General features: G+C 41.2%; 2 protein-coding genes across 4 annotated transcripts in view; one reads left to right on the forward strand and one right to left on the reverse strand.

Annotated features, from left to right (window-relative positions):
* Positions 1 to 2015: 2015 nt before the first annotated feature.
* LOC5504896 (N-acetylneuraminate lyase B) lies at positions 2016 to 17346 on the reverse strand. Of its 3 annotated transcripts, none has more exons than XM_048732049.1 (12): positions 17147 to 17333; positions 17039 to 17079; positions 13337 to 13407; positions 13078 to 13165; positions 7339 to 7396; positions 6187 to 6262; positions 5739 to 5831; positions 4061 to 4206; positions 3535 to 3581; positions 2862 to 2946; positions 2750 to 2789; positions 2016 to 2253 (listed from the first exon to the last, which is right to left on the reverse strand). In XM_048732049.1, the coding sequence occupies exons 1-12, from the start codon at positions 17162 to 17164 to the stop codon at positions 2099 to 2101; spliced, it is 918 nt and encodes a 305-aa protein (XP_048588006.1). In that variant the 5' UTR covers positions 17165 to 17333; the 3' UTR covers positions 2016 to 2098. The 3 variants fall into 3 exon arrangements, 2 of the variants coding, with proteins under 2 accessions (XP_048588006.1, XP_048588007.1); XR_007313602.1 differs by lacking the exon at positions 2016 to 2253 and adding an exon at positions 3079 to 3219 and having other exon boundaries at positions 2652 to 2789; positions 17147 to 17346; XM_048732050.1 differs by lacking the exons at positions 17039 to 17079; positions 17147 to 17333 and adding an exon at positions 16804 to 16904.
* A 77-nt stretch (positions 17347 to 17423) lies between these two features.
* Positions 17424 to 24184, forward strand: part of LOC5504897 (centrosomal protein of 164 kDa) — a 29844-nt gene continuing 23083 nt past the window's right edge. The window contains exons 1-9 of the mRNA XM_048732031.1: positions 17424 to 17657; positions 18572 to 18683; positions 19426 to 19639; positions 20852 to 21160; positions 21613 to 21747; positions 22093 to 22242; positions 22644 to 22724; positions 23157 to 23212; positions 23705 to 23788. Coding sequence (XP_048587988.1) covers positions 17585 to 17657; positions 18572 to 18683; positions 19426 to 19639; positions 20852 to 21160; positions 21613 to 21747; positions 22093 to 22242; positions 22644 to 22724; positions 23157 to 23212; positions 23705 to 23788 — 1214 coding nt within the window. The 5' untranslated portion in view covers positions 17424 to 17584. The remainder of the gene's footprint in view (positions 17658 to 18571; positions 18684 to 19425; positions 19640 to 20851; positions 21161 to 21612; positions 21748 to 22092; positions 22243 to 22643; positions 22725 to 23156; positions 23213 to 23704; positions 23789 to 24184) is intronic.

Genomic DNA, 24184 nt, shown 5'->3' on the forward strand with positions numbered 1-24184 from the left:
TTGATAACATCACTCGGCTTTCCTCAGAAGGAAGTGGTAAACATCCAAGCAAACAATGTTTAAATACAACCCCCTTTTATTATTAATGTTAACAACACACGGTTAGTGTTACTAAATGCAAAACACTTAACAATTTTAAAACCTGCCTAATAAGGAAATTTCGCAAATTCAATTCCTTTCCTCTATTACTGCGTCTTCTTTTGTCTATCTATTATTGCTATCCTACCTCCAGGTTTAACGCTGTTGGGAGAATGCTAAGAGTATAACCCAAACCACAGCCGCCAGTTTGTTTTCCTAACGAAGTGCTACAAGAATCCATTTCCGACATTCCTATCGGCTGTTTCGGGAAAGCTATTGCGACATTTAAGATCGACGTTGTTAAATAACGTATCGCCCCATGACAGGTTATCCGGAATCTGGAATCCATGAAAAAATGAGACTTGGAATCCGGAATCCATAAACTAGAATCCGGAATGCAAGAATCCTGGAAAAAATGGAATCCGGAATCCACGGGAAAAAACCCACATGGAATCCGGAATCAGCACACTAGGATCCGGAATCCAGAACCCTATTGGAGAACTTGTCATTGGGCGAAACGTATACAATTTTCTTATTAGGTTTTTATTTTGAAATTTCTTCACATTCTTTTTTCTTATAATTTAGAATAAAAAGAATAACAAGGGTGTGACGGACAACTTATCGCCTACTTGCGTCGTTTGTGTTCTACTTCAGGTTGAAAACACCTACAACAATCACCCAATTGCAGGCATGCTAATGGACTCCTTGACCTTGCTAAATAGGACCTGCCCTTGCTTTGTTTTTGTCATAATTAGCTATAATTTGGGCATTTCTAATACTAGCTTTACGTTACCTCTTGTTTTAATACCTTTACACTCTTTTTATATAAAAAATATTATTTTTATAAGTTTCGCTCCTTAAAATTTGAAACCACAACGTGAACAAGTAAAAAATAACACCCAGAATCAAATAAGGTGGATTTTTTTGTCATTGAACTGAAATTGGGGGAAAATTTAATTGCTTATCAAATAAAAACGAGCTGAGCTGAAAAGAAGACGTTCTTTTGACCGCAATAGTAAATGCAAAAAAAAGTTTTTCTCGTTTTTCTCGTATTTTTTTTGTTTCCGTCGTTGACAAAATAAACGAGGAAATGAACGGAGGTGTGAACACGTAGTATGTAGGTTGATTTTCACGCGCTGAAATGTCGGGCTAATTTTAATAATTCAAGTATATTTGGCGTCAGATTTCTAACTGCATGAAGCAGGGCCCCGAAAAACATACGCGAATAAACAAAATTTGCGACACGAATACTGTACTGATAGAAACAAACAGGAAGAAAATTCTGAATAGGTACGACAAATGGATAAAGTAAATGCCCTGGACGACGTCGGTCAGACAAATCGGTGCGTTCTAGTCCTCCTTGGGTAACCAACCGATTCATGACTTTTTATTTTATTTCGCAGAACAAAACAAGGATCCGATCAAAAGCAGCTTTTAAATCCCCTGGCCCTTCTTACTCCCGGTCATTCTCTTCTGGATTCCTGTGGTTGGCTGGAAGTTTAGGGAGACTAGGAAGAGCGATCCTAATCACAGGAAACCCGAAGAGATTGCGAGGTATTAATTTGTGCTTGCGACATGGTGTAAAACAGCCTTCATAGTGCGACACGCAATACCAGTGACCACGAAGATAAAGATAGCCAAGCAGGCTGCGGGAATCAGTTTTGATTGACATCACACTACGTGTTTGATGTGCAGATAAGAGCATTTGTTTGGCACATTGGTTGGCTGGAGAAATTCCTGTAATTCTGATAGCACGTGGTCACGGTAGCGCGCTTAACATTGTACGAGTGTAGAGATGCTGCCTCTCTCGGAGAACGGATTGTGGGCTCACAGACGAGCTGGAAATCGAGCCAAACCTCTACAAGACTTTAAATTTCTCTTGGATTTCACGGGTCAACCCACGCACTTATAGCGTTCATACACAACATACAAAGGAGGGCTGCTAGCGAAAGCTTTACTAGTTTTGCGTACGAAACTTTAACAATTCTGAGACAGGTAATATGCGAAGATAACAATAAAATCATTTGTGCCACTGAAAGAACCCAATGCCGCCCAGGTCACGCCTCAAGGCGTCTAACTCAGTGTCATCTAAAGGCATGATGGGAAGGCGAGGAGGACCGACATCTACCCCAAGCATGGAGAGCACGCTCTTGCAGCGGATTACACCGTCGCCACCTAAACATATCAATGAATCACGTGATCATATTACCCTGGAAACCAGAGGCTCCGATAGTTTTTCGAGCGAAGCAAGACTTTTTCTTCGCGAGAGTTTTTCGAGCGAAGCGAAGCTGACGCCGTCAGCCCATGTGATCCCCCGCCCCCGTAGCATGCTGGGAAAAGCGGGTATTCAGCCTCTGGAAGCCAGGGCACGTGATCATAGCGTTTGACCGGAATGACTCCTATATCAGGCGCGTACACAGCTGTTGTGCAGGGGTCGGGGTCAAAAGTGGGTCATTTCTTATTAAGGAATCTTCAAATACTATTCTTCATGTGATACCTATGACTGCCCACCCCCCCCCCTATCGAATCCTGGGTACGCGCCTGTATATCTCCACCAACACAGAAATCACGTGTGAGATGTAAACATCAAACTTTATTTCGTGTTACTATTAAGGATGAAAGAGATAGAAGGATAACTTAATACTTATTTTCAATGAGAGGAATATCTTACCAAACTTGAAAAGGATCTTGACCAGAGCTTGTGATCGATCCTGCGAGAAAAAAAAATACGCATGACAATTCTATAAACACCCGCTGTTTGAAGTCGCGGGCTCATAACTGACCATTTCTTTGCGTGCCGTCTCCATCTTTCCCTGTTTGAACGCTGTAATCATACGAGCATAAACGGGCGCCATATAGTTGTATGTCCTGAAATAAAAAATTACACAGTGAGTGTGAGCGTTTACAAAGCCGCGGAAACAATTAAACTTTACTTAAACGCTAAGGTGAGCTCCCTGTGGTTTCTCTGTCCAGTAACCTGGGTACCAGAGGTTCCCTTACCGCCGAAAATCCGAAGCGCGTCAAACGAACGCCGACGGGAACCGAGAGCGCGACAAACCAATGCCGACGGGAGGGCCTGGAAACGAAAAGCCTCTGGTACCCGACAGAGATGAATAACGTATACGCATGCGCGTACACAGGCTAAAATAACAGAACCGCAGTGTTAAGTCATTCGGGTTAAGTACAAGATATCGCTGTTTTATGAAGTTTGCAGCTTTATATCTATAAGTGTGCAAAAGAGGTTTGCTAATAAAGGAGTAATATATAATTTGTAAGATTATAGCCTTGGGTTTGCTCTAGTCTACTAGCTAGCTCCCTTCACCAAGTAGTACACTGAAATTAGTCTCCTCTTTCGACAACTAGCACCCCTCCAAGGAAAATTTTGAATTATTTGCCACAAGTGAACATTTGGTGTTCTCTCAATGTTGACAAAACTAGTGATCACGTGATACTCACGAGCCAATAGCAGTGCGAGCACCAACGCTGTAAGCACCGATTAGTAGCTATAAAGAGATGAAAAAAAACATCAACGAATAAGCCATGCTGATAGTAATATATAATAATAACGTGATGGTGATTGGCGATGATGGTGATGATGATGATGATGATAATGATTATTATGATGATGGTGATGATAATGATGGCGATGATGATGATGAAGAGTACGATGATGACTACGACAATGATGCTGGTGATGATACCATAATGAAGACGATGATTGCTGTCGTGGTGATGACAATACGTTAATGATGATGATGAAATAGAAGATCGTTTGCTTGTTGATGATGACGATGACGATGCGTTAGTGATGATGATGATAAAAAAGACGATTGCTGTCGTGTGTTGATGATGATAACGATAACGATACGTTAATGATGATGATGATAAAAAAGCTGGTTGCTGTCGTGTGTTGATGATGATAATGACGATGGCGATGCGTTAAAGATGATAATAAGAGATAACAGGTCCATTATAACCATGCCTCATCTGCTCCCCACATCATTTGGTACTTCCCATTTTTGTACCGAAGGCATCTGCTGAAATCGAAGAGGTCTGGGGACGAATATTTGATCCCCACGAGGGATGGGATCTTTTCAGAAGCAGCCACAAGGAATTCCTCCATGGGAACTAATAACACAAAGCTCTCATTAGTTAAATACTCACACGAGACATTCGTTGCTCCCGGTGCATGCTAGTTAGGTACTCACACGAGACATTCGTGGCTCCCAGTGCATGCTAGTTAGGTACTCACACGAGACATTCGTGGCTCCAAGTGCATGCTAGTTAGCTACTCACACGAGACATTCGTGGCTCCAAGTGCATGCTAGTTAGGTACTCACACGAGACATTCGTGGCTCCAAGTGCATGCTAGTTAGGTACTCACACGAGACATTCGTGGCTCCCAGTGCATGATAGTTAGGTATTAACACAAGACATTCGTTGCTCCCGGTGCATGCTAGCTAGGTACTCACACGAGTCATTCGTGGCTCCCAGTGCATGCTAGTTAGGTACTCACACGAGACATTCGTGGCTCCCAGTGCATGCTAGTTAGGTACTCACACGAGACATTCGTGGCTCCCGGTGCATGCTAGCTAGGCACTCACACGTGACATTCGTGGCTCCCGGTGCATGCTAGTTAGCTAATCACACGAGACATTCGTGGCTCCAAGTGCATGTTAGTTAGCTACTCACACGAGACATTCGTGGCTCCAAGTGCATGCTAGTTAGCTACTCACACGAGACATTCGTGGCTCCAAGTGAATGCTAGTTAGGTACTCACACGAGACATTGGTGGCTCCCAGTGCATGCTAGTTAGCTACTCACACGAGACATTCGTGGCTCCAAGTGCATGCTAGTTAGGTTCTCACACGAGACATTCGTGGCTCCCAGTGCATGCTAGTTAGCTACTCACACGAGACATTCGTGGCTCCAAGTGCATGCTAGTTAGGTACTCACACGAGACATTCGTGGCTCCCAGTGCATGCTAGTTTGCTACTCACACGTGACATTCGTGGCTCCCAGTGCATGCTAGTTAGGTACTCACACGAGACATTCGTGGCTCCCGGTGCATGCTAGCTAGGCACTCACACGTGACATTCGTGGCTCCCGGTGCATGCTAGTTAGCTAATCACACGAGACATTCGTGGCTCCAAGTGCATGTTAGTTAGCTACTCACACGAGACATTCGTGGCTCCAAGTGCATGCTAGTTAGCTACTCACACGAGACATTCGTGGCTCCAAGTGCATGCTAGTTAGGTACTCACACGAGACATTGGTGGCTCCCAGTGCATGCTAGTTAGCTACTCACACGAGACATTCGTGGCTCCAAGTGCATGCTAGTTAGCTACTCACACGAGACATTCGTGGCTCCCAGTGCATGCTAGTTAGGTACTCACACGAGACATTCGTGGCTCCAAGTGCATGCTAGTTAGCTACTCACACGAGACATTCGTGGCTCCAAGTGCATGCTAGTTAGGTTCTCACACGAGACATTCGTGGCTCCCAGTGCATGCTAGTTAGCTACTCACACGAGACATTCGTGGCTCCAAGTGCATGCTAGTTAGGTTCTCACACGTGACATTCGTGGCTCCCAGTGCATGCTAGTTAGCTACTCACACGAGACATTCGTGGCTCCAAGTGCATGCTAGTTAGGTACTCACACGTGACATTTGTTGCTCCCGGTGCATGGTAGTATAAGAGGGGCGTGTCTGGGACGACTCTTCCAACTTCGGAAAGATACTGCACCAGGTTGTCTGATTAAAAATTAATAAAGTCACAGTAACTTGACGTTACAGCTGAAATGAGGATAAAACTTTACTTTTACCTCATTCTGCTTTTCTATCAAAATAGAAAAGTAAACAGATCAGATTATGGGAGTAAAAAATGCCATTTATAAATCCCTTATTTCGAACAAAAGCAAAGTATTCCTCATTTTGACAGTCCAGACAAGAGCCCATATAATTGATGAATTCATACAATTGTAACTCCAGAGGAAGAGACATTGAGATTGTGGAAGGTCTGGATCTACTGCGAATAAAAACAAGTTAAACCCCCTTAGCAAAATACATCAAGACCCCCTGTGCGCCTGCAGTTCGTCGGTAGGGTTACCTATGCTGACTGGCCTTGGGTACACCGTTGGGGTTGATCCTATTGCATCTGCACCGATAGCTGCCGCATGGTTGGCCTAAAAATAGGTCAAGAGACAACCAGACATGCTGTATTACGTCATTTAAGACACCGTTCACGCGTATCCGTTTTCGTTTACAAACGCAATCTGTTTGTTTTGTTTTCAAAAGATTCGCGTCCACACGAAGCGTTTTTATATTGAAACGCAGAAACGATACAGATGCGATAACTGCACACTATTTTGCTTATTTACATCGCAGCAAACGTCAACGTTTTCGATCATCGTTTGCGTTTTTTAAAGGAAAACGGATACGCGGGAACGACATACAATACCCAGTAAAACGAGACATCAATCTCCATAGGTTAATTGATGCTAGTAACAGAAATACTTTAACTAAACAATATTGTCAAAATAGTTTTTTTTCTCGATGGTACAAGTTTTTCATAAGTATGGCGTGACAAGAAAGACTACAGTCAAGCTGTATTTGGTCTGCGTATGCAGATGAATCAGAGGGGGGGGGGGCAAGGACTTATACTTCTTAATCAAAGTTTCTAAAAATTGGAGGGGCAAGGGTACACTCGTTCCACCCAGTGGAATCGTATTAAAACAAGGTTACAATCAGCGGCGGATCTAGGGGCGGGCCGATCGGGCCCTGCCCCCCCTATATTCAGATTCCGCCCCTCCCTTTCTTGAGACCCTTACTTCGGCCACCCTTTTTTGAACCCCAGGATGCGCCCCTGACAAAGGCATGTTTTACGTCTCTGTGAACCAGGGGCGGCGGAAGGGGAGGGGCCGCGCCCCCCCTACTTTTCTGAGCGGATGTTTCTTTATATATTAACGTCTTTTTAATCTAACGGGTTTCAAGCGGTATACATGCAACCGACAACAAATTTGTTGAACAGTTTAAAATCTCAGCGTTCTTATAAATAGGATATGGAACCACCACCCATCCCTTCCCCCTAAAACCATTAACCACCCCTCCCCCTGGAACCACTACCCACCCCTCCCCCTGGAACCACTACCCACCCCTCCCCCACTCGCCGCCCCTGCTGTGAACACGCTTAAAACATGCCATTTCAGTTTTGTTTTGCGAATTATTTTCATTTAAAAGACCGTTTCGACGAGTCCCTTACCAGTTCTTGTGTGTCTCTCAGATTCCCTGTTCCGACGTTGATAATGATGTGCTTCAAACTGATGAGAAAATATCATGTAGAATTCACATAAGAATAACTGAAAGCCTTGCCAGGCTCGTTTACAGGGTTAAACGAGGGGCGTGCACAGTCATAGGAGTCATATGAAAGAGAATAGTATTTGAAGATTCCTTAATAAGGAATGACCCACTTTTTGGCCGCCAAAAAGTGCGTGGGGTGCGCGCAACCTGTGCACCCCCCTGTATACGCGCCTGCTTAAAATCCCTACTAATACTACTAGCTACAGAACTTACAACATCCATACGATTAGCTATACAGACCTGACAACATCCATAAAATTAGCTATACAGACCTGATAACATCCATACGATTAGCTATACAGACCTGACAACATCAATACGATTAGCTATACAGACCTGACAACATCCATACGATTAGCTATACAGACCTGATAACATCCATACGATTAGCTATACAGACCTGACAACATCTATACGATTAGCTATACAGACCTGACAACATCCATACGATTAGCTATACAGACCTTACAACATCCATTCGATTAGCTATACAGACCTGACAACATCCATACGATTAGCTATACAGACCTTACAACATCCATACGATTAGCTATACAGACCTGACAACATCCATACGATTAGCTATACAGACCTGACAACATCCATACGATTAGCTATACAGACCTTACAACATCCATACGATTAGCTATACAGAACTTACAACATCCATACGATTAGCTATACAGACCTGACAACATCCATACGATTAGCTATACAGACCTGACAACATCCATACGATTAGCTATACAGACCTGACAACATCCATACGATTAGCTATACAGACCTGACAACATCCATACGATTAGCTATACAGACCTGACAACATCCATACGATTAGCTATACAGACCTGACAACATCCATACGATTAGCTATACAGACCTGACAACATCCATACGATTAGCTATACAGACCTTACAACATCCATAAGATTAGCTATACAGACCTGACAACATCCATACGATTAGCTATACAGATCTTACAACATCCATACGATTAGCTATACAGACCTTACAACATCCATACGATTAGCAATACAGACCTGACAACATCCATACGATTAGCTATACAGAACTTACAACATCCATACGATTAGCTATACAGACCTGACAACATCCATACGATTAGCTATATAGACCTTACAACATCCATACGATTAGCTATACAGACCTGACAACATCCATACGATTAGCTATACAGACCTGACAACATCCATACGATTAGCTATACAGACCTGACAACATCCATACGATTAGCTATACAGACCTGACAACATCCATACGATTAGCTATACAGACCTGACAACATCCATACGATTAGCTATACAGACCTGACAACATCCATACGATTAGCTATACAGACCTGACAACATCCATACGATTAGCTATACAGACCTGACAACATCCATACGATTAGCTATACAGACCTGACAACATCCATACGATTAGCTACACAGACCTGACAACATCCATACGATTGGCTATACAGACCTGACAACATCCATACGATTAGCTATACAGACCTGACAACATCCATACGATTAGCTATACAGACCTTACAACATCCATACGATTAGCTATACAGACCTGACAACATCCATACAATTAGCTATACAGACCTGACAACATCCATACGATTAGCTATACAGACCTTACAACATCCATACGATTAGCTATACAAACCTGACAACATCCATACGATTAGCTATACAGACCTTACAGCATCCATACGATTAGCTATACAGACCTGACAACATCCATACGATTAGCTATACAGACCTGACAACATCCATGCGATTAACTATACAGATCTTACAACATCCATACGATTAGCTATACAGACCTTACAGCATCCATACGATTAGCTATACAGACCTGACAACATCCATACGACTAGCTATACAGACCTGACAACATCCATACGATTAGCTATACAGACCTTACAACATCCATACGATTAGCTATACAGACCTTACAACATCCATACGATTAGCTATACAGACCTTACAACATCCATACGATTAGCTATACAGACCTGACAACATCCATACGATTAGCTATACAGACCTTACAACATCCATACGATTAGCTATACAGACCTGACAACATCCATACGATTAGCTATACAGACCTTACAACATCCATACGATTAGCTATACAGACCTTACAACATCCATACGATTAGCTATACAGACCTTACAGCATCCATACGATTAGCTATACAGACCTGACAACATCCATACGATTAGCTATACAGACCTGACAACATCCATACGATTAGCTATACAAACCTGACAACATCCATACGATTAGCTATACAGACCTGACAACATCCATACGATTAGCTATACAGACCTGACAACATCCATACGATTAGCTATACAGACCTGACAACATCCATACGATTAGCTATACAGACTTGACAACATCCATACGATTAGCTATACAGACCTGACAACATCCATACGATTAGCTATACAGACCTTACAACATCCATACGATTAGCTATACAGACCTTACAACATCCAGACGATTAGCTATACAGACCTTACAACATCCATACGATTAGCTATACAGACCTTACAGCATCCATACGATTAGCTATACAGACCTGACAACATCCATACGATTAGCTATACAGACCTGACAACATCCATGCGATTAACTATACAGATCTTACAACATCCATACGATTAGCTATACAGACCTTACAGCATCCATACGATTAGCTATACAGACCTGACAACATCCATACGATTAGCTATACAGACCTGACAACATCCATACGATTAGCTATACAGACCTTACAACATCCATACGATTAGCTATACAGACCTGACAACATCCATACGATTAGCTATACAGACCTTACAACATCCATACGATTAGCTATACAGACCTGACAACATCCATACGATTAGCTATACAGACCTTACAACATCCATACGATTAGCTATACAGACCTGACAACATCCATACGATTAGCTATACAGACCTTACAACATCCATACGATTAGCTATACAGACCTTACAACATCCATACGATTAGCTATACAGACCTTACAGCATCCATACGATTAGCTATACAGACCTGACAACATCCATACGATTAGCTATACAGACCTTACAACATCCATACGATTAGCTATACAGACCTTACAACATCCATACGATTAGCTATACAGACCTGACAACATCCATACGATTAGCTATACAGACCTTACAGCATCCATACGATTAGCTATACAGACCTGACAACATCCATACGATTAGCTATACAGACCTGACAACATCCATACGATTAGCTATACAGACCTTACAACATCCATACGATTAGCTATACAGACCTGACAACATCCATACGATTAGCTATACAGACCTTACAACATCCATACGATTAGCTATACAGACCTGACAACATCCATACGATTAGCTATACAGACCTTACAACATCCATACGATTAGCTATACAGACCTTACAACATCCATACGATTAGCTATACAGACCTGACAACATCCATACGATTAGCTATACAGACCTTACAACATCCATACGATTAGCTATACAGACCTTACAACATCCATACGATTAGCTATACAGACCTTACAGCATCCATACGATTAGCTATACAGACCTGACAACATCCATACGATTAGCTATACAGACCTTACAACATCCATACGATTAGCTATACAGACCTTACAACATCCATACGATTAGCTATACAGACCTGACAACATCCATACGATTAGCTATACAGACCTTACAGCATCCATACGATTAGCTATACAGACCTGACAACATCCATACGATTAGCTATACAGACCTGACAACATCCATACGATTAGCTATACAGACCTTACAACATCCATACGATTAGCTATACAGACCTGACAACATCCATACGATTAGCTATACAGACCTTACAACATCCATACGATTAGCTATACAGACCTTACAACATCCATACGATTAGCTATACAGACCTTACAACATCCATACGATTAGCTATACAGACCTGACAACATCTATACGATTAGCTATACAGACCTGGCAATATACACAGAATTAACTACAGACCTTACAATACAACCCAACGATTAGATAAACAGACCTTACAAAATACATACTTCTCCCGATATATCGGACTTTTAAGTGGAACCAACAGTTTGTTCCCGAGTGTTATAGGAGATAAAAATGCATTACTCGAGGGTAGTTGTTTAATTTGGTCTCAAATCTCAAATGTGTGTCTAGAAAATAGCTATGGAAAGGCAAGTTAGAGACAATATGTCAAGGCCTGCCTGCACTGCAATAGTGTCAAAACCCCGATGATTTTCACTCTACATTTCAGCAAGCTGTGCGAGGCGTAACCGACTAATACCGCATTCACACCAGCACCTAAACCAGTTTAAAGGTGGTTTAATTAAACTTGTTTAAATCTCAACCTCCCAAAAGTGGACAGAACCAAGAACAAAACTGAATAGACTGTGCTGTACATGTTACTAAGTGATCATTTAGCTAGTTAGAATTCAACACAATGAGAAACTTGGCAAGTTATCACGCAAAGAAAAACCTTGTTATTAACTTAACATGGTTTTGGTGTGAATGCAGCATAAGACAGGGCTGGGATTCTGGTTATTGCCTCCCCGTTAATGCGCGGGTACCTCAGGTTCGTTTGTGTTGTACAGTTCGCTAGAAAGCGGTGATGGGGCCGAAATCTCCAGCTTAGCCGTAAAGCTTAAAGCCGCATTGTCACCAGTTTACTGGTTACCTAACAATATCCGATGATTTTTAACGGAAAACGCGAAAAATATTTCAAATATTGAAAGCAGTGTGTCTATTGGAAGTTTCTTCGAGGATGTGATTGATAATTTAGAGCGGATGGCCTGTTAAATATTTCGGATTCTAATAGATTCTTTTGTCTTTTAACGGTTGAGGTTTCCGTCGGACCTCCGGAAGTAAACTGGTGACAATGCGGCTTTAATACTGCCATACGGCGTTTCAGCGTATGTCTGGAAGTATGGTCTATTTTTTTTTTCTATCTGATCTGGATGAGGTTCGATCCTCGACCAATAGACTCCCCTTTTTTTCCGTTTTTTTTCTTTTCTATCACTTGTACTTGCACCTTTTCATGGCGCCCACCCCTTGCTACCAGATAGACAGATAGTTTATGATTTAATATCAAAAAACGATAGTAACGAGTACATTTCATCAAGTCCCTGCTATCTACTTATATCCCACGAGCCCCTGCGATATTACTTCTATCCCACGAGCCCCTGCGATATTACTTTTATCCCACGAGCCCCTGCGATGTACTTATATCCCACAAGTCCCTGCGATCTACTTATATCCCACAAGCACCTGCGATCTACTTATATCCCACAAGCCCCTGCGATATTACTTTTATCCCACGAGCCCCTGCGATGTACTTATATCCCACAAGTCCCTGCGATCTACTTCTTTCCCACAAGCACCTGCGATCTACTTCTATCCCACAAGCCCCTGCGATATTACTTCTATCCCACAAGCCCCTGCGATTAACTTATATCCCACAAGCCCCGATCTACTTATATCCCACAAGCCCCTACGATCTACTTATACCCCACAAGCCCCTGCGTTCTATATCCCGTATGCACCCCTTACCGTCCTTTGCCTTCGTACACCCATGCACTGGCCACCGCTTTACGCTCCTCGACTGTAAGAGACATTCCCTCGCCAGTAGCACCGCAAACTAAATCAAAGCATACATTTTATTCAATTTATGCGAATTAAACAAAATATTCTTTACACCTTGAAAACACCTTAACTATACTAACGCGCGAAAGGGTGAAACCTTTTGCTTGCACGGTATGCACTTGTAAAACGGGCTCTCCCTAGGCCACATGAACGCGTGGCTACTCACCCCAGACCCCTTGTACTCCTTGGTCGAGCAGCAACTGGATGTACTTTGAAATAACATCGAGCTTCAGGTCACTAGGGAGAGTACAGACCTTGATCAGCGACACATTTTGTTCGACTCAAGAAACACACGAAAAAAAACATACGTGCATATTTATAAGTATATTTTATGACGTTTCGTGTCCTTTCGATCTATCTATTTGGTTAGGATTTTTTGGGGGTATCATTTTATTGACGAGACGGATTTTATTGGGAGAGGGAAAGGGATTGAAGCTAATGAGTTGAAGTTATCTTCGGCAGTTGGCTTCAGGCGCGTACAAAAGTGGGCGCGCAACCCCCCTCCCCCCCCTTTGGCATATCAAGAAAATTTAGCCAAAAATTGTCGTTTTTCCCAGACGCGGTCACTTCCATATAAAGAAATTAATATACTCCTTATTTGGAAAACCTGGACGATTCTTGTCATTTTTAAGGTTGCCGTACCGCAGGTGCTTCGCAAACTTTATAAATTGTATTCAGAAGAGAAAAACAGTGACCGTGACCATTTTTAGTGAATGGAGAAAGCCTCTGAAAAGAAACTAAAATTCCTCGGTACCAGACCCCTAAAACGACAACGGTTTCTTCATATGGGTCAAAAAGTGTGTCATTTTAAATACTATGCTTTTTCCATATGACACATATGACTGCGCACCTCCTCCCCCTTATTTTTTTCTTTCAGCATCTTTCACTCCTAGCCTGCCTATATATTTAATATCATAAACAGACGGGGTCGATAGTTACGAGTACATTCTATTGACGACACGGATTTTATTGGGGGAGTGGATTTGGGATTGAAGGTAGTTATTTTCGGTCAGTTTTCACATGTAAACACACGTTTACATGACGAACAGCCAAAAACTAACCCCAGGCAAAGGACCATGATATAAGAGAACGAATCCCCGTGGCCCATGATGTCGTCCTTGAAAGCGATTTTTAGATTTCGCGAGCTTGTCAATCATAGCATCTATATATGGTTCGTCGCGTCATATTTGGTGATGGGCACCTCGCGAGCTAGAGTACATTTTCATACAAAAACTTTTTCCCTCTGCACTTTTTACTTTGTTCGCTACCTGTTTTTATCCTTTTAGCTGCTCCCATAGCTCATGATCACAATGCTACTCGTAGGGTGGTGGTGGTCTGATGTTAAGTTATCTTAACACATTGACCCCTCAACCGGCCTGTACCGGCTTTGGGAAGTACCCACAACCCAAAAAAATCATAAATGCAAACTAAACACAACAAGATGAAGATACTCAGGCATCAGTCTAAGGGATAAATGGTCTTGAAGATATGCATCCAACCAAGGTGTTGGCAACTACTCTTAAGCCAAATAATAGCACAGGTTCTTTGACAAATTTCAAATCGAACAAGGAAAGAAAAGCAGAATCACCCCTCTCAATAAAACGCTCAAAATAAAACACAAGGGAGACAGATCAGCAAACACAGCTCAGGACACAAATAGATAATAGTACATTTCCATGGCCTCAAGACACAATGTCCACTTCTTCAAGGCTTGTAAAACCACGAAGATGCCTTTACGTATTGCAAAGAATTCTGGGAGATCCAGGGAAAAATTCACGAGAGGAGGGCCAGTCAACACTCCTCTCCCCAAAGTCAGATGGTTTTTTATAAGTCTTTTCACCCCGAAGCCAAACAAATCAATTCCAGCTCATACAGACCCAGAATAGCAGTGTAAACAATTTTGGAATCAATTTCATTCAGAAAAGACAGCATTTAGGAGAGCTGTGGTGATTCATTAGAAAATTATTTTCTCATCCAGGCAAAGTCAAACAAGAAAAAATCATCATGAATCCACCTTTGCTTGCAAATATCCATAAGCAAAGCACTCAATTATGCCCCAATAGAGTTCATGATGTCCTGAGACACTCTCCTAATATGCTCATAACTGTATTTTTGATGAAAAATACAAGCAACCATCAACTTGTGCTTGCTTCAGCACAACGACGAGGGATTAAAAGTGGGGACCGCAAAGCACTGTTGGAAAGCTTGAATACCGCTGACTAGGTACAGCTGTGTTTGACTTTGACGGGCTGTATAAAACTCAGAATAGGGGGGAGGTATCTGTTTTCAGTCTGTTTTTTGTAAATTCAGCTCCAAAAATAGCCAGGAGTCAATGGGTTAATGTTTTTTTAATTCCCGTCTCCTCGACGGGAAGATGTCGAGGAGACGGCGAATTTGAAGTTTATTCAAGATGCAGACTCCTAAAAAGTTCTTTATCTCTTCAATTCGGTGGATAGAATCCTAGGCATTTTTAGAATCTATGTTATGTTTTTTTAAATAAAAGAAGGCTCTTTGATCTTTAATATTTTTAAATGAATGAACTTCAATTTTTCATGCAAATTTTAAAAAAATCATGTCACTCAAGAAACCCTTGTCACTGAAATGAAGATTTACTTCATTATAAAGACTTGAAATCTTTTATTTGTGAAATATATGTTTTAATAACCACAATATCGGTGTTACACGGGAAAGGCCCATTTTTGGACAACCGCCTTTTATCATTGAACAAAAAAACAGAATTGCCGGTTTGTTCCACTGATTGTAAACACAGATTTCTGATTGATTGTTGTTTTATATTGCGAATCAGCTTTGAAAACGTTTATTGGGATTCGTTTTTTTTTTTACATCATGGTCTCTTGCTCTTGTCTCTTGGTTGCGCAGTCATAGGTATCATATGGAAAATGCATAATATTTGAAGATTCCCTAATAAGGAATGACCCACTTTTGGCCGCCAAGGGAGAGTGCGCTGTGTACCCCCTGTTTACGCGCCTGAACCCGAGAATTGCGAAGACATACGGGTCGACTCGGCTCATATAAAGTAAAACAAATTTTGACCCGGGTTAGGCCGCTAGCCCGGATTCGCGCTCAACCCGGGATCATGTAAAGATACCGTTAGTCACGTTAGTCACGGGTCACGTATTTGATTATTTTTTCTAGAGATTCTTGCTTGCTCCAATCTTTTTTTTTGGAGATTTTTTTGCCTTCAGATAAGATATTAACGGTCTTATTAAAGGGTATCTCAGCGGCGTAGCCAGGATTTTTAATAGGAGGGGGGCCAAAAGAGACTTTCAAGGCATTTTGTTCTGTATTTTAGATAATGTCTCATACATTTACTGTATTTTTGGCTGTTACGTTAGATACGTCCCTGTATCTTTACATAATACCGGGTTAGGATCGCGTGTTTACATGAGACATTTGACGAACGTGGCAGATTTACATCCGAGGCAACCCCATCAGAGAAACGGGTTGCCCCGGGATGAAAATTGCTCCGATTATAGAAGGGTTTACGAGGTGTGTGAGAATATACAAACGGTTCGACGCACCGGCGAAAATTATATTAAATATAGGAACGTATTTCCCATATACGACAAGCCGGGATTTGTGTTATCACCTATAATATACATTGAAAAATACCTTATTCTTCATATGAGTTTTAGTCGAGCACGACGGAAAGATACTGAAGAAGAGGGTTGCGATATTTTCGATGAATGAGGCAGCTCATCTAAAGCTATTGTGAATGATGTGACCCCAGGGCCCAGGGTGTTGCTTAAATTATCCTGATACGCTAGATAACCAGAAACAAAGTGTAGATGTTTACGTACATGTGGGGATATGTGAGATATCGTCCCACAAGCGAATAATTACTCACCCATTTTGATCAAAAGGAGTGTAGGGTGCAGCAATCAGTCCCTTGGGTAATAAGAAACACGCATTAATGTGGTGAAGCGATGGAAACCGGTGAGAAAATCACGAGTACCTCAAATTCCTTCATCATTAAAATTCGTGTTTTTAGCTTTGCTTCTTGCTAGCGGAGATATGGCGTTACTCAACTTTGTCACGCATTCGCAAAAGTTAAGCGATTCTGCTACAATGCACACGCTAACATCACATGCTGAATTTTTTTTTCAATATTTCAGCCGTCTTTTAGTTTATCTACAAAAAATTCCATATTGACCAGTTTTTTCAGTAAGTTTTTTTCTCAGACGTGTTTGTGGGCTCCCTGTGCTTTGAGGTAGCCCCTAGTCCTCCTCGATCCAATCTCAAAAAGTTCGTTTCACTGACAACAAAAGCGTCGAGACGAGAAGAAGCAATAATCGCTCGAAAACCCACAAAACACCCCACAAAACATGCTCCCCTGACGAAGTATCTCTGCACAAACTGCTCTAAAGGGCGAGGGATAGTCAGTTAGCTCGCCATGGCGAATATGATCAACGGGCAAATTATTCTGGAGGAAGAATACGATGAAACATATGAACCAACCGAGCAAGGTTAGTCGGTCAAATTCGAATTTTGTTTTGAGAACTCTTTTTGGTCTTCGTTAGAAAAGTTTGAAAACGCGAGTGCTAATTATTTACCCTATCGATAATTGTACTCATGATTTGGACTCTTTTGGTTCTAGTTTGATTGAAGCGTTAGTAAAACTCAGTTTGAGAACTTCAGTTGTACCTATACTGTATAAAATAGTGTTAGCTCGTTTTAGTAGAGTAGACATTTTTAACAGGTTTTTCCATACCTAATTAATCATTACTGAATAACAATAACAATGAAGCCGCTAAAAGATTGAAGGGTCCTATTATAAAAGAAAATATGCTGTAGGATTTACTATAAAATTATAATGAAACGATTGCAATAATTTACGAGTGAATTTAAACTTAGACCTAGCAGATACCAAACGTCATGTGTTTTTGAGTCATATTTAATATTTTGTGTTGTGTATTCAACTTTCTTACAGGCGCTCTAGGAAATTTAGATATTATCTTGCTTTGTGTCAGGAAATGGATTTTCTAGATTTGGTAATTGTTTGCATATTATGAGCAAATAGGACATTTTCCATGTTGATAACTCCAACTTGTCAGAGCCATAGCTGTCGACTCACCTTTATTAGGCAGGTGTCACAAGATTTTAGACCTCATCACAGCCTAATTTTTGTGAGAATGTTTATACATTCTCTTTATTAGCCCACATTGGCTCTCTTTTTTTTTATTTTTTTTTTTTTTTACAAATTTACTGTATTTCACCCGATTTCATGAGATTTTTGTCCAAGTTGGGTTGACAGCTATGCCGAGCTGACATGCTTACTTGGCCACTTGTGCTGCTGGGTGTTTAGGTGTACTTTATTTACATCCCTTTGTTTCTTCTTTTATTAAAACCAGCCCTATACATGTATATTTATATTTTTCAGAAATCTATGAGTATGCACAGCTGATTGGCATAGACCCTCACAGGGAGTCTGATCTCCTATGGATTGCACGCGAGGGGATAGTGGCACCCCTACCACCAGACTGGAAACCATGGTGAGGGCAGATTATAGAGAGTTTAGCTAGTAGATTTGGGTATTTAGATATAGAAATAGAAATTATTAGGATGTACAGTACATCCTAAGATCTAATAGCTTCTTCAATCCTAAAATATGAATCATCATTAGATTTTTATTTTTTTTCTGTCAATTTGTATATTATATGGTACAGTTAAGGTAAAAGTCTAGTAATAAACATTACTGTATCATCATATAACTGGGTTTTCATAGTACAAATTTACCTGTTGCAATATAAGAAGAGGTGTATTAGGAGTATTGTGGTAGGGGGTTGTGGAAAGGGCTGCATTTTGCTTGACAAAGCAAAAGCTGGGGAGGTCTTATCCTGAGAAATGACCCCACACTGACTACACTATAGTTAAACCGTGATAACGTGATAGAACACCCAGGGGAGGAAAACAGTTCAAGATAAGTTATTCTAGTATAGATGACCGAATATTAGTCTCTATAGAACTTAAAGTCAGCTTGAGGTAGCAGAGAGTTTAAGTTATTCTAGTAGAGATGACTCAATATTATTAGTCTTTGGAGAACTCGAAGTCAGCTTGAGAGCAGAGAGTTATGCAAGTAGGATTGACTGAAATTAGTAATTCAGTTAATTTAGCAGGGAATTATCCTGTTGCCAGCTTGAAGAAGAGTGTGCGTATAAAAGCTGATTTATTTTTTCATCACCTGTTTTTAGGTTGTGTGTATAAAAGCTCATTTATTTTTTATCGCTGTTTCAGCCAAGATGCCAGTGGAGACATCTACTACTTCAACTTCACAACTGGCGACAGCGTCTGGGACCACCCTTGTGATGATTATTATCGGAATATGGTGCAAGAAGAGCGCAGCAAGCCCAGAAAAGCCAACTCTGGGAATAAGAAAGAGAGCAAGAAGAAGGAGAAAAAAGAGAACAAGAAATTATCAAAGTCTCTTGATCCTCCTTCTAAGCAAAAGGTGCAGTACAATAGGACAGGGAAAGGGGATTCATGATGCCTTCTCAGTGACAAGAGAGGGATGATGTATGATATATAATATGATAAATATATATAGACCAGGGGTTCCGTTAGGCCCTGGTAGCCGACGGAACCGCCAGCTTTTTTCCACTGAGTGCCAGCTAAAGTTATTTTAAGTTTTTTTGAACTAATAAAATAAAATAACTTCCACCCCTACTTATCAATCTCCGCCACCTACTCTGAAACTTAATGAAACCCTGTAGACTGAGGCCATGAAAATTCTGCCTGAGGCTGCTAGGCGAAGATTGGTATTTTCTAGACCACTGTTACAGTTTTTCCCAAAACTGCCTGACCTTCATTGGTAAATAACTTATGCATTTGTTTTTGCGATCTCTTAAGACTTGAAATTTTGTTTTACACAAATTAATGGTTACTGTGTCAGTCAGAACTGGACCAATGAAAATGCAGAATTTGTTACTGCACATTGTGAAAAGAATGAAAGAAAGAAAATATAATTGCAAGAAAAGGCCATTTCAGCTATAAGTATGCATGCCCAATAAACATGGAGACCTACCACAACTACCGTAATGCAGGGCGTGCTTTGTTTGCTGCAAGCTTACACCTATTTTCAAATGACAATGCGAAATCCCGGGTTTCCAGTGTGCTGTCATTTAACATACAGTAGTCATTCAACAAGGCTAGTACACTACTTTGTGGAAGTCATGAGCATTTTTATATTAGAAACATTCTCCCAACCGAGTTCTTAAAATCAGAATACATGAAGTATATTGCTAAACTCATCTTTTGACATGATCCAGCCGCTCAAACCATAAAAGCTTATAGCGAAGATCTGCGCTGGAGAAAATAAACTCATCTGTTAAAAACACTTGCAGAGCACTCTTTGTTGGGAAATCATTTGTATACGATACCAGAAAAAAAGAGCTGTGCATGGTGTGAAAATACACAACTGCCATTTACCGGGATATATCTTGGTTTGTAGGGAAAAAAACGTGAACTACCGTTTCATCTCTACAAGCCTGTTTCGTATGTTTTTTCCCCTACAAACCAAGATATATCCCGCTCTACATTCTGTGTATTGAACACTGTTCTATGGACGACTAAACTCACACATTAACTGCCATTTACTGTAGTTTAGATCTTGAAAACACATACAAAAAGAACACTGATTAGCATGTTTTATATTTTTGTGCAGGGTCTTGGTTCTGTTGGCGGACTTGCACCTCTGAAAGGCGAAGCCCCTCTAGGGTCACTTGCACCCCTGCGCAGCACAGCTCCAGCTCCTTTGGGGGGGCCAATGGGCAGCTCTCTTGGTGGAACTTCATTGGGGGGGCCTCTCAAAGGACCCCCACTTGGAGGCTCCCTTGGAGCTCCTCCCTTAGGAGGGCCCTTATCTGGGAATTCTTTAGGACCTAAAGGAACTCTTGACAGTCAAGGTGGAGGCTCAAGGTTTTCAAACATATCCTCGGCACAGGATTCTTTATATAAGTCTGGTCTAAAGGAGGTAAGAAGCACTTAAAATATAAGGATTTGAACCCTTTTGTGCCATCTTGTCCAATCAGTGAGTTGAAATTGGGTTTTCTTAAATGCTATGATGACCAGACAAACTAACAATAGGCTAGGTGGGATCCGGAAAATAGATCAATACACGAATGGCCTGTTTTATGCCTCTATGAGAGCAGTGTAGTTTCACTGTCCTTTTGAGCATTAGCCCTTCATTGGAGCTCAAAATGCCAGCAAAACCACCCTGTTTTCACAGAAGAGGTGTGAAACATACAGCACCATTTCAGCCTTGTGTTTATTTATTTCCCCGTGTTCACTTTAGGCTACAATAAATGTTATTTTTATAATTGTTGGCATGTATTTTCATGATGAATATTTATATCTTCAGTTTGAATATAGCAATCAAGCAAGGCCAAAGGATATTAAATGCGTTGTTGATTCGGTCTCTTTCAGAAGAGCAAGAAAGGTCAAGGTCAGATTAGTGACCAAGATGACAGCGGGGAGGGACTGGGAATCACCCTGAACACAGGATCTGGTGACCACATAAATCTCAATCTAATGGCCGATCTGTCATCGGATGGCAGTGAGGTATCTAAGACTTATAATATTACTATCAATCTCCATCTAATGGAGGTTCTGTCATCAGATGGCAATGAGGTATTTACATGTGCCAGAGAACACTTCTGGTTCACATATATGGTTGATTGACAGCTAGGCATTGTTTGAAAGTCATGCAAGACCACAATATTGGGTGGTTGTGTTTTCAGAGAGTCACCAGCCAATTTTTTTTTGTGTCACAGCCCATGAGATTATTCAAAATCTCAGTTACTACACAGTTATTTTAGAATACAGTGACTGTTAAATGTGTACTGTACCCTCCAAACAAAAGCAAAAGCCTATTTCACACCCCACAACTTCATGTACTCATTTCAGAGCCCAATCCCTCGAAAAGGCACGTTTGACTTTGGTGGCATGCAAGATATTGCTGCCTTGGATTATGAGGAATCAGACATTGAGGAGAGTTCTAACCTCCGCCAGCCTGTCACGCCGTCTCTGAGTGATGTTGATGACGGCGAGGAGGTGGTAAGTGATGCTAGGTGGCATGCGTGTCTTACTTTACTGTAAAGTACGTGGATTCTCTGAAGGCTGATTTAGACAGCACGGTTAAGTTGTATGCGACACCTCTACAACTCAAGTCGTAGAGTATAAATCAGCCTACGACTCCGCTACGATGCTCAAATACAAAAGTCATAGCGTGTAATTCAGGGCTAAGACATGTCGAAGGCAGGCGCATACAACAAAATCATGCTGTCTAAATCAGAATAATCAGAGAATCCAAGTACTTAACAGTACAGTAAAATTCGAAATAGGTTTATTTTTTTTATAATTACATCATGCTTTTCTATGTATGACTGTCATTCTATTCTATGCTACTGCTTTTAGTAGCTCAAACCTACTGTACTAACACCTGCTGTTTGGCGCAGGACTTTGGCATCAGTGGGACACTGTCTGACCGCTTGGAGGGAATGAGTGTAGAAAACCTTCTCCCTGCCGAGGAGTCCAAGGTACCTGCTCTAACCTTATTTGTGACCATCCACATAAAATACATGAGATATTTTGACCAAAATGTTGTAGTTGTGCACAATCACTTTCACTAGCGGATCAAGGGGGAGGGTTTAAGGGGTTTACTTCCGTCTTTGGGCTGCCAGAAAGCCATACTGTATGTAACAAAAAAAAATACCCCCTCCCCCCTTTGTCAGTGAGCCAAACCCCCCTTTGTCAGTGAGCCAAACCCCCCTTTGTCAGTGAGCCAAACCCCCCTTTGTCAGTTAGCCAAACCCCCCTTTAGTGCTAGAGCTAGATCCACCCCTGACTTTCAAACCTGATTTGAGCACTTTCTTTGCTAAACTTCGCTAAACTGGATATTGTGGAAGAGTTATTAAACAGATATGCGGATCATGGACCATAAGTAATCACTTGCCCATTTGTGTTTCCAGAAACTTCGCGAAAACGAAGCCCCTACTAAACAAGGCAAGATTCAATTGACAGGAAGGTAAAATGCCAAATAACGCTGAGTGCCCACATATTATACTAGATTATTCTGTCTTATGTTTTTCTAACTACTGGATGCAAGTGTATAAATCAACACATGATTAAATTGTATGTTTTATGCCACTGTGAAAAGTAATTTTGCTAACATTTCGAGTATAGTTGTTCACCTCTTTTTTTTTGCTCTGACGAAATTCGAAACGTCAGTGAAACTACTCTGTTTTGACAGAGGCATAAAAGCACCATTTCAACCTTGTATCGATTTATTTCCCTGACTCCAAAACCCCTATGCACAAACAACCCAGTTATGCTACAGCTCGTCAGTAGTCTTTCTAGTCATACCATGGATGCAAGTGAGTTTGTGTTCTTTGAATTTAATGCCATTTAGCTTCCTTGTGTAGCTTATAAGGAAATATATTTACCCTTAGTGCTATGAAAATCTCTATGGTTATACACCGTCCTTGTATTGCTGATAAGGAAATATTTGTACTCGTAGTGCTATGGATGCAGGAACAAATAAGAAAGTTGAAGAAGAGGAGCGACTGACTCGTGCAAGAATACAAGCAGAGGCAGCTGAGAGGTAGGCATTATTTCGATATTTTGGCCTTTAAAGAATGTTGATCAGGCACTCTCCTTTGGGATATTGTTTACAATTGATAATACAATAGTCTACTTGTAAGAGAACTTGGCTTTGAGGGTTTGCCCCCGGGTCTCCAGTTTTCTCCTCCTCCAGAACCAACCATTTTTATCTTAGCCGTGTTCCGTATGGTTGTTGCCCGAGACGCCTTCTATGCCTTCGACTCGACCACTTATATCTGCATTATATCTATCTGTATCTGCGTTCTCGTATGTTATTCAGCACCCCAGGTGCAAGGATGGTGATTAGCTCCCTAAATTCACTTTTATTTATTAATGTTTGATAGTCATGTAGCTGTTACATCTACTTCACTGTTTGTTTTGTAAACACTTTTTGTAA

This window comes from Nematostella vectensis, chromosome 9, assembly GCF_932526225.1.
Source record: "Nematostella vectensis chromosome 9, jaNemVect1.1, whole genome shotgun sequence".
Taxonomy (NCBI): Eukaryota; Metazoa; Cnidaria; class Anthozoa; order Actiniaria; family Edwardsiidae; genus Nematostella; species Nematostella vectensis.